The sequence below is a fragment of the Sapajus apella genome, unplaced genomic scaffold (assembly GCF_009761245.1).
Source record: "Sapajus apella isolate SASKATOON/1434 unplaced genomic scaffold, GSC_monkey_1.0 scaffold2, whole genome shotgun sequence".
NCBI classification, from domain to species: domain Eukaryota; kingdom Metazoa; phylum Chordata; class Mammalia; order Primates; family Cebidae; genus Sapajus; species Sapajus apella.
In genome coordinates, this window is record NW_022436942.1 from 23,918,182 (window position 1) to 23,928,200 (window position 10,019).

Sequence of the window (10,019 nt, forward strand, 5' to 3'; positions counted from 1 at the left end):
GTGAGAGCAGCTGCCCTCTGTGGGTCATGTTTTCCGGAGGCCTGGGGAGGGGTGATGCCCAACCATCAGTCCCTCTCTAGGAAGGAGGAGAACAGAGGTTGGAGGCCCAGGTACTCTACCCAGTGTCCTGTACTGTCCAGGAAAGTCCATCTTGAAGACAAGATGGACCTTCTGCATCTCCAGGAGGAAGCCAACAACCCAGAGAAGATTAATCAGGATAGGGATGGTGCAGAGCCAGTGACATCCCCCTGGAGAGGCTTGGGCCTGGGGCAAATTACCTTATAACAGCAGGTTAATTAGATAAGACCCAAATTACATGAGCAAAGCTTCAAATTACCCAGCAATTTGAAGGTTTCATGTTGTTTCAGAGGTGGGGAGGGCTTGATCTCTGGCTCAGCATAGAGAAAATGACTTCTTGCTCCCAGGCAAACCAAACCCACGAATTAAGCTCTTGACTGCCCATCCGCAAGCCCCAGTGCCAAGCACATATAAAGGCACCTGCCAGTCCTCACTGCAACCAGCAGAACCTCTGTGGGATTTTGCCTTCCTCCCTTCTGCATCTGAGCTTTGTCTCCACCAGCACCATGAGCCGCCAATTCACCTGCAAGTCAGGAGCTGCTACCAAGGGGGGCTTCAGTGGCTGCTCGGCTGTGCTCTCAGGGGGCAGCTCATCCTCCTTCCGGGCAGGGGGCAAAGGGCTCAGTGGGGGCTTTGGCAGCCGGAGCCTCTACAGCCTGGGGGGTGCCCGGAACATCTCTTTCAATGTGGCCAGTGGCAGCGGGAAGAGCGGAGGCTATGGATTTGGCCGGGGCCGGGCCAGCGGCTTTGCTGGCAGCATGTTTGGCAGTGTGGGCCTGGGGCCTGTGTGCCCAACTGTATGCCCACCTGGAGGCATCCACCAGGTCACCGTCAATGAGAGCCTCTTGGCTCCCCTCAACGTGGAGCTGGACCCTGAGATCCAGAAAGTGCGCACCCAGGAGCGAGAACAGATCAAGGCGCTGAACAACAAGTTCGCCACCTTCATCGACAAGGTGGGTCTGCTAGGACCTGGGAAACCTGTGAGCAGCCTTCCTCTTCTCTTCTTGGAACATAAGATTTTGTTACAGTAGGAGAGGTTGAGGTTAGATGTGAGGAGGCCTTTACTGTGGACAAGGGAGGTACATCCCATCATCAGGGTGACCTGTATAAGGTTCTCTGTGTTGTCTGTCCAGAAGGAAAACAGAGGCAGGTCAATTTCTACTGGCAGAGGCTTCTCAGGGCTCCCAGCAAGAGATGTGGTCCTTCCTCTCGAGGGCTAGCTTGGTGCCATTGTTAGGCCTGAAGACTATGCAGGCTGTGTGCAGAAAAGGCCTATGTGAGAGATTCTGGCCCAGAGCAAGCAGGGAAGGCTGTCCTCCTCCCATGGGATGCTGTCCTGCCCACTAGTTACTTGCCTGACAGGTCAGAAGCCTCAGGGAGGGGCCGCTCCAAGCCCTCTGGTTCATGGGTGTCTGCCATGGGCATTTGCTCCAGTCGGTTAAGGACTTTCTCAAGAGGCAGAAGAGGGCGCCGGGGAAGGGGACTCCACTGTCCTCTCGCGTTGCCTCTGGCCAGCTATGTGGCTCTGGGAAAGTTATTTGCCTGTCTGCACCTACATTTCCTCATCTCTAAAATGGAGATAATTACCTACGTCTTGGGGTTGTTGTCAGGTTTATAAAAGAAAATGCAAGTGGAGGTCTTGTCATAAGCCTGGCACACACTAAATACTCAAAAAATGATCATGATTGTGACTCTCATTTCTTATCTCTGGAAGGTGGGGGAGGGATGCTCGGGGGAGGAATCAAAGGTGTCTAGAGACCTGATGAGATGACACAGTCCAGACAGGCCCCCAACTTCTGGCAGAGAAGAAATGATTATCCCTATTTTATGAGTCACGGAAGGCATGGCGGTAAATGCCATTCCCAAGTCTATTTGTCTTCTCTGTACCTTCTTCTGGTCAAGTCTCCTTTTGGTGAGGCTGGACCCTCAGCCTCTTACCTCCAAACCCAGAGGAGGAGGCTGGAGGGCTGTGTTGGCTCTGTGACAGTCAGGCACCAAGGGCGGGTCCACCCAGGACAAAGCCCGTGGTCGAGACGGTCATCTGGCCATCAGAGCTTAGCCAGCTCCTGCAGCTCAGGCTTCCTGTCTGGAGGGGTCCCTGCTGCCCTCGGCTCAGCCTCAGGGGCTAGGACTGGCTCTGTGGCTTCTTACGCTTCTAAGCCTTTTCATATCTGGAAGATCAAAGTGTTCTGAAGTGGGGTCTGGGGGATGGGAGTGGACTGATTCTTGGCTCAGCTGGTCAGAACCTATGCAGGGATAAAGTCTGGAGATATGGCAAGAAAGATGAACATGAGGACAGTCGCATCTTTTTTTATAAAGATGGTCCTGCCCAGAGGGAGGGAAAGGAGGCTGAAAGGCTTGGACAGTTCCCAAATCATTTTAGTCTCCCGAGAAGCTCAGTCCCTTAGCCTCAGGCAGCCAGGGAAGACGGGTATTTTGGTAACCCAGATGTGCTCAGTAGTGCAGATGTGTATGGTGGTGTCTCAGATTCAGGGTTTAGTCTGTGGTTAATGCTCAGTCTTGTAGATCATGTGAAAAATTCAGCATTGGTTAAACCAGACCAAATGTTGGATGATGGTCTAGAGACAAATTTTCAGGGGATACGTCTATCTTGACACCGAATCCTAGGTAGTTTTCCCGTGTCTTGTGTTTCTGATTTGGGGGAAGACAACCTTATTCAAGCAGTAGCTGTGCTCATGTAGATTAAGGGAAGTTACATTTTAAACGCTGTGCCCCCCCAAACCGAACAAGACGTTATGTATGGAGATCTCCTGGTCAGTTTCCCGGCTCAGTGAGGGCCTGCAATGGGACCAGGAGCTCCATCCGTCCATCGTGCTCCATGTACCTTGCTTGTTGTAGAGAAGATGGTTCTGAGGAGCAGGACCAAGGAGGGAGAGGAGAAGCTATGAGCAATGATAAAGCTGGGGCCTGCTGCAGGCATTTAAAATACCTAGAAGTCCTTGGCCCAAGGCTTACTGAGCTCTGACATGCCCGGAAATGAAGAGCAGACTTTGTTCTTTAAGATGGTCAACTGTCCAAAATGATGGACCTATCTTGGCTTCTCTGCTGGTATTTTCAGTTACACCCATGCCCTGAGCTGGTCGGCCATGGTGGGTGCTGGGTGATTGGATGCATGTGTTACAGGGACACGTGTCTAGGTTCAGTTTCGGGCTCCACTGCTTCTTAAACTGTTGGGCCTTGGAAAGAGGCTAAGCTGCTCTGTGTCTCCATTTTCTCTCCACCGCAGAGGGTAAAGAGTTTCCTACCTCATTCTGCTCTAGTGAGGAGAAAGTGCAGGTAGAGGCTTTGCACAGTGCCCTGTGAGAGACGCGTGTGACTGCTGCGGCGGGGGTTCAGCAGTTTCCGGGATTTGGGTTCCAGGTGCGGTTCCTGGAGCAGCAGAACCAGGTGCTGGAGACCAAGTGGGAGCTGCTGCAGCAGCTGGACCTGAACAACTGCAGGAACAACCTGGAGCCCATCCTCGAGGGCTACATCAGCAACCTGCGGAAGCAGCTGGAGACGCTGTCCGGGGACAGGGTGAGGCTGGACTCGGAGCTGAGGAATGTGCGGGACGTGGTGGAGGACTACAAGAAGAGGTGAGCAGCAGGAGCCCCCTGTCCCTCCGAGGGACCCCTGGCAGTCACCCAGCTTCATGTTTTGGAGGTCGATGGGGGGCATTGTTCTTGGTCATACCAAGCAGAATCACCCCAACAACACTCTGGAACTAGTTTTCTGTTCCTCCAGCCTCTGGCCCTACTATTAGGACAAATGCCCGGTGAGCTGGGCAGTGGGCAGAGGGTGACCTCTCGCTCTGGGTTTAGGGGATGCCTGGGGAAACCCCTCATGTTCTTCTCTCATGTAACGGGACAGTTAGGTGCATCTGGCTCCAAGACTGCTCTCAGGGGTCACTGAAGAAACACAGATTGGAGCAGTTGGTCATTTGTAAAGCTGTACTCAAATTTGGGGAGAGCAGGTTCACTCTCTTGCTTCCTCCGAGAGTCCCAGAGGGCATTCGCTTCATATGCTCCTTCCTCATTTGCCAAGCTCGATCTTCAATAGTCTCATTCTTACTGGTTAGCATGTTCCCTCCTCTAGGAAGCCTTCCCCCACTCACTCCTGCCCAGTACCCTGTGGCCCCCAGCACCCGTACCTTCTGATGGGCACACTGCTCCTTGCTCAAGCTCTGCCCTGTACAAGCAAGGGCTTTCAGTGAGTTATTAACCGGGAAGCCCTTGCATTCCCACAGGTATGAGGAGGAAATCAACAAGCGGACAGCGGCAGAGAACGAGTTTGTGCTGCTCAAGAAGGTGAGGGGAAGGCAGGCCTTGAGTCTGCGGCTGGCCTGGGACCTGGGGGAGCGGAGCCTGCCAAGGTGCTCTGCTAGACCCTGAGGCAAAATGATTCAAGAATAGTGAGGTGAAGGCAGAGAAAAGCTTGATGAAAGACAATACAGGAAAAGGAATGAAAAGGCAGGGAGGGTGCCAGTGAGAGGACACCTGACTGCATATCCAAGGTGGCTGTGGTTTGAACACGGAGAAGAATAACAAAGGACACCACTGAGAGTCTCCCCTGCAGCCCCGGGACCCAGCACGGACACCACAGGCACTTCGTTCCTACTGCAGGAACAGATTCTCGGGGTGAAGTGGGCTGGGCCTTTGCTCCTTTATCTCCTTTCCCATAGCAAAGTGAAGAGAAGAGCATGACTCCTTCCCCACACAAGGAACCCAGGCAGGGATGGGTGCTGGTTTCTTGGCTATACCAGCTGTGACAGAGGATGGTGGTGGCGTCTTTCAGGATGTGGACGCGGCTTACGCCAATAAGGTGGAGCTGCAGGCCAAGGTGGAATCCATGGACCAGGAGATCAAGTTCTTCAGGTGTCTCTTTGAAGCCGTAAGTCTGTCTGTCCACTCCATTCATCTGGGGGAGGCTAGTGGGTTAAACTCTATTCTATGGGCTGCAAGAGACATGGAGGCCCCAGCCCTCAGTGAGACCCCCCAGTTAGCCATCCATCTCTCACATCAGCCTCAGTCTCCACCCTCCAAGCAGAAAGGGAATGGGCCAGGCCTTTGCTATGGCAATGGGAATCTGTCTGGGCCCAGCAGGGGACTTGCCTTGCCCCAAAGCAAACAGCCCTGGAAGGCAAAAGCCCCGGGTTCCAGCCTCCAAGCTGGCATCTTCAGCATTTGCTCATCTTGTGTTGGGGAGGTGGTTGGGCTCCGACGGTGGTTGAGCCAAGAGGCCATCCCTGTGTTCCCTGCAGGAGATCGCTCAGATCCAGTCCCACATCAGCGACATGTCCGTCATCCTGTCCATGGACAACAACCGGAACCTGGACCTGGACAGCATCATCGACGAGGTCCGCGCCCAGTACGAGGAGATCGCCCTGAAGAGCAAGGCCGAGGCCGAGGCCCTGTACCAGACCAAGGTGAGCTGGGCTGAGGCTGGGACAGGGAGGGTGACACCAGCGGGCAGCAGATGGGGCCCGATTGCATCCAGAATAGAGGCAGTGCCCTGGTAAGTCTGTTGTGTTCTGCCCTCGAGATACATGCACTCCCATAACATGCTCATGGCTCTGTGCTTTGGGATCCCCAGTTCCAGGAGCTGCAGCTGGCGGCTGGCCGGCATGGGGATGACCTCAAAAACACCAAGAATGAAATCTCGGAGCTCACTCGGCTCATCCAGAGAATCCGCTCAGAGATCGAGAACGTGAAGAAGCAGGTGAGGGCGTCTTGGCCTTGGCCTGTGGTCAAGTGCAAGGGAGCATGAGTGGAGGGGAGACGGGCTGCCGAGAACATCGGCCTCCCAGGTCGCTGCCTGGGAGAAGAGAGGAGGCCAATGAGGTCACTGCCTCAATGAGGTCCTGCCTGGAGCAGGACACCCCTGGGGGCTATTCATCTCCTGCTCACTCCAAGGACCTTGGCCTCGAAGCCTCTCCCCAGGAAGCCTCCTCAGCACTGGCAGGACCTCCCCCCCGTGATGTGCCCTCCTGGCACCTGTGCTTCCTTGTACTTGTCACACTTTCTGTGTTAGTACTGACACTGCCTGTTCCCCCAGCCCCACCAGACTGAAAAGAGGCAGGGAGCTGGCTGCTTTGTGCCCTGTTTCCCCACCATCTAGCACAGTGCCTGGCACACAGTCACAGCTTGCTAAGCATCTGTGGAGTTCATGATTGAGATGGAGACATGGACTCAGGGAGCACCCATTAAGGTGCCTTGTTAAGGATTGAAGAGGGACTGCTCCCAGGAATATAGGAGGCAACCTCAGCTTGTAGGTGAGACACAGCAGGTACACATATGACAACAATGGCAGCGGCGCCTACTGTTCTGTCACACGTCATCCTCACCAACACCCTGAGAGGCAACAGCTGCCCTCCTTGTTGTAATAGATGAGGAAACTGAGGCTCAGAGAGGATAAGGGGGTTACACAGCTGGTAAGTGGCAGAGCTGTGATCTGGACCAAGGTCTCTGGTCTCCTAGCCCAGTGCTCCTTCTGTTCTCCCATGGGCTTCAACAGTTGCTTTGTGACCTTGGACCTTTGTGACTTCTGCTCACTTCACAGGGTGTTGCAAGGACTAAATGAGTTATGTCAACAGTATGTGCAGTATTGAGCTAGCGCTGGCATACACTAAGTGCTTGCCAAATAACAGTTGCTCCTGGGGTGTGTCCTTCCCTGTCCCCCTCGTCTGTGGCGTCATGCTCCTGGGCAGCTGCTGCCCTTGCACCTGCTGCAGTATATTCAACCATCTCTCCTCCCAGACCTATGGCTCAAGAGCAGAAAGCCAATCTTGCTGTCACTCATTTTGTGCCCTTGGCACAGTATGGCTGAATACATGTCTTTACACTGAACTCAAGTGGTGTTCAGAAGGCAGGGCTGAGTCATTTCCATCACCCACACATCTAATCTAACACAGAATGGGGCTAGAGCTAAGGAGGGACACGCCAGCCCCAGAAGGGGCTCCGGCTGCAAGAGAAGTGTGGTGGTGTGTAGGGTGGGGGTGGGCTGCTCTGCCCCACTCTGAGGACCCAGAGGGATGTGGATGTGGATGGCTGCAGTGGTTCCTCCCAGTTTTCCGACTTCACCAATTCCTTTCTTAGGCTTCCAACCTGGAGACGGCCATCGCCGACGCCGAACAGCGGGGGGACAGCGCCCTGAAGGACGCCCGGGCCAAGCTGGACGAGCTGGAGGGCGCCCTGCACCAGGCCAAGGAGGAGCTGGCACGGATGCTGCGCGAGTACCAGGAGCTCATGAGCCTGAAGCTGGCCCTGGACATGGAGATTGCCACCTACCGCAAACTGCTGGAGGGCGAGGAGTGCAGGTGGGCGGGGCATTCCCAGGCAGGAGGGCCCCAGGGGTTAGGGAAGACCCAAAGGAGAAAGCCTAACATAATCCAGAGGAGACGAGCTCTTAGGGAGTGATGGGGTGGTGAGGATAGAAACAGTGATAGCAATTAATAATACTGCTGTGAGTGGACAAGAGCATCCACTCGTAACAGACGGTGAGAGCTTGCTTCATGGCAGGCCCTGTGAGATGTCATACGCTATGCAGATTCACGCATTCTTCCCGGGCACGCTGGAAACATCCACTGCCCTGCTCCCTGCAAAACCCCATTACTCTATTAGGCATTCTTGTTTGCTCCTCCTGATCTGTCCATGTACAACATGGGCTTGTCGGAGGTGTGCCAGGGCAGCCACCCCACCTTCCCCAGGGCTCTGCAGGGATGGGCAGGCTGGTGTGTGGGAGGCAGCTGCACTGTCCCCACGTGTGCACCTCTTGTAAACTATTGTTTGTCTAGGGTTGTTGTCTGGTTACCCCAAAGATTCGGGGGTGGCCTCCAAAATTTCTCAGGCTCTGCTTGCCTCAAAGAAGCTCTGGGATTTGCACAGGTGCCTGTTGGGTTCAAAAACCCACATCAGGCTGATGGTGGCAGAAGCTTTGAAGAGACTGTGAGCTGGATGACCTCTCTCTTATTTGATTTCTCTCCTTAACAGGATGTCAGGAGAATTTCCCTCCCCTGTCAGCATCTGTAAGTATTTGTATACTTTGACCTAAAATTTTAAAATGCAGACTGGAAAGGACCGTAGTGACACCCTATGTGTGTAGATGAGGGATCTAAGGACCGGAAAGGGAAACAGTTCCCTGAGATCACAAAGCCAGGCGGCAGAGCCATGGCCAGAATCAGTTCTCCTGACTCCCAGCCCAAGCCTCCTTCATCTTTATCCCTCCAACTTTCTGTTCCCAGGGATGGCAGCAAGGGAAAGCTATTTCATGGGGAAACAAAGGGGTCATGTTGCAGAAAAATGATGCATGGGTCTGTGTGAGGCCTAGGGAGCCAGGTTTGCAAACTGCAATCAGACCTGGGCTTGGGAAGTAGGGAGGGCTGAGGGAATGAGTGAATGAGGGGTCTCAGGGGTCAAGCTGGCAGTATCAGCTCACTGCATTGCTTAGCAGGACTAGAAGAGTTAAACCAGAGCTTCCGAAAGATGCCTGCTGTGGGACAGCTAGCAGGAGGGAGAGGTTGGAGGCTGGGAAGTTTAGCACAAAGGCTAATAGAAAAGGCAGTGGGTGGGTGTTCAGGAGGACGGGTAGGAGTATTGGTGTCTGGACAAAGGAGTTGGGCTTCTGGGCATTCATGGGGCAAGACTCAGCCAGATTGGGTATAAGCCAAGCAAGCCAAGGACAGAGCACGAGGGAAGCTGTCTTTGGTATATTCTCCCCAGGGGGAGGGAGCGGTTGTGCGCCTCCCCCCTCAACTACTCCAAAAAGAGCCCTGTCTGCCTGGGGAAAGGAGGCCTCTCCAGCTCTCTGCCTGAGTGGGTGTTGGCCTCGGCTCCCTCTGCAGCCATCATCAGCAGCACCAGTGGCGGCAGTGGCTATGGCTTCCGGCCCAGCACGGTCAGCGGCGGCTACGTGGCCAACAGCAGCAGCTGCATCTCTGGAGTGTGCAGTGTGCGAGGCGGGGAGGGCAGGAGCTGGGGCAGTACCAGTGATTACAAAGACACCCTGGGGAAGGGTTCCAGCCTGAGCGCCCCCTCCAAGAAAGCCAGTCGGTAGAGAGTTATGCCCCGGGCCCCGCCTAGTCCCGTGACCCGGCTCCGGCTCCCACACTGTAGTTCCCACAGCCCACTATCAGCTCCATCTGCACCCTGCTGGTCCTGCTCCTGTACACCTGGCACTGGCCTTGGCCACCCACTTCTCTCAGCCTGTGTCTTCCTGTGTCTTCCTGAGCCTGGGAAGGCCTGGATGACCACGCTTGGTGAGATTCTTCCCTGTACACTCCCTGTTCACTCCTTGGCTGTGGTCCCCTGGCTACACTACCAGCCCAGGCCCTGGCTCCCAGCTTTCCTCCTCTGCCCAGCCTCTGGCTCAGTTGCTAACTATTCTACTGAGCTCCCTGGATCTCCCACTGAGACCCTGCACACACTGGGGCCTAGCACAGCACCTGCCTATGCTAGGAGCTGGCTCTGTGTTCAAGAAAAGAAGGGCTGAAGGACAAGCAACCAAGAGTGGCCCAGTCCCCACCCCCACGTCCAGCTCAGTCTCAGATCTGAGTGGGACCAAGTGCAATTCAAGGCCTTTTTCTCCACCTGCACCCAGAAGCAGAGAAGAGCATGCACTGTTCACTTTTCCTTCATTCTTAACAGCCTTCCTCTGTTGCATCCTCAATAAATAGCACAATCTGATGGCTTGGTCTCTGAGTATTCAAAGTACACACATGTACCTCAATTCATTCACTTGAGCATGCACCATACACATTCATGAACACATGAAGCGCACACACACACACACACACACACGTACATCATTGTGCACTGCCCATGCAGCCTATACACCTGTGTTAAATTTTCAGGAGGCACATGGGGTGTGGAGCAGAGTCAGGGAGGAGGGACAGGGAGGGAGAAAAGGAGAAGTCCAGAAAGCATGTGCATGTATTCGCTTCAGGC

At 54.5% G+C, this 10,019-nt stretch overlaps 1 protein-coding gene across 1 annotated transcript; it reads left to right on the plus strand.

The window, feature by feature from the left end:
• Nucleotides 1-497: 497 nt before the first annotated feature.
• Nucleotides 498-9,758, plus strand: KRT71 (keratin 71). Its single transcript, XM_032293139.1, has 9 exons — nt 498-1,031; nt 3,460-3,674; nt 4,325-4,385; nt 4,873-4,968; nt 5,339-5,503; nt 5,671-5,796; nt 7,173-7,393; nt 8,067-8,101; nt 8,918-9,758. Exons 1-9 carry the CDS (start codon nt 585-587, stop codon nt 9,127-9,129), a joined length of 1,578 nt encoding a protein of 525 aa, XP_032149030.1. The 5' UTR covers nt 498-584; the 3' UTR covers nt 9,130-9,758.
• The last annotated feature ends 261 nt before the right edge of the window (nt 9,759-10,019 follow it).

Excerpts from the sequence above, each read along its gene's own strand:
- KRT71 (XM_032293139.1), top strand. The coding sequence starts at position 585 with ATGAGCCGCCAATTCACCTGCAAGTCAGGAGCTGCTACCAAGGGGGGC. Across the intron at positions 1,032-3,459 it reads TCGCCACCTTCATCGACAAG|GTGCGGTTCCTGGAGCAGCA; the intron begins GTGGGTCTGCTA and ends TTTGGGTTCCAG. Across the intron at positions 4,386-4,872 it reads AGTTTGTGCTGCTCAAGAAG|GATGTGGACGCGGCTTACGC; the intron begins GTGAGGGGAAGG and ends GGCGTCTTTCAG.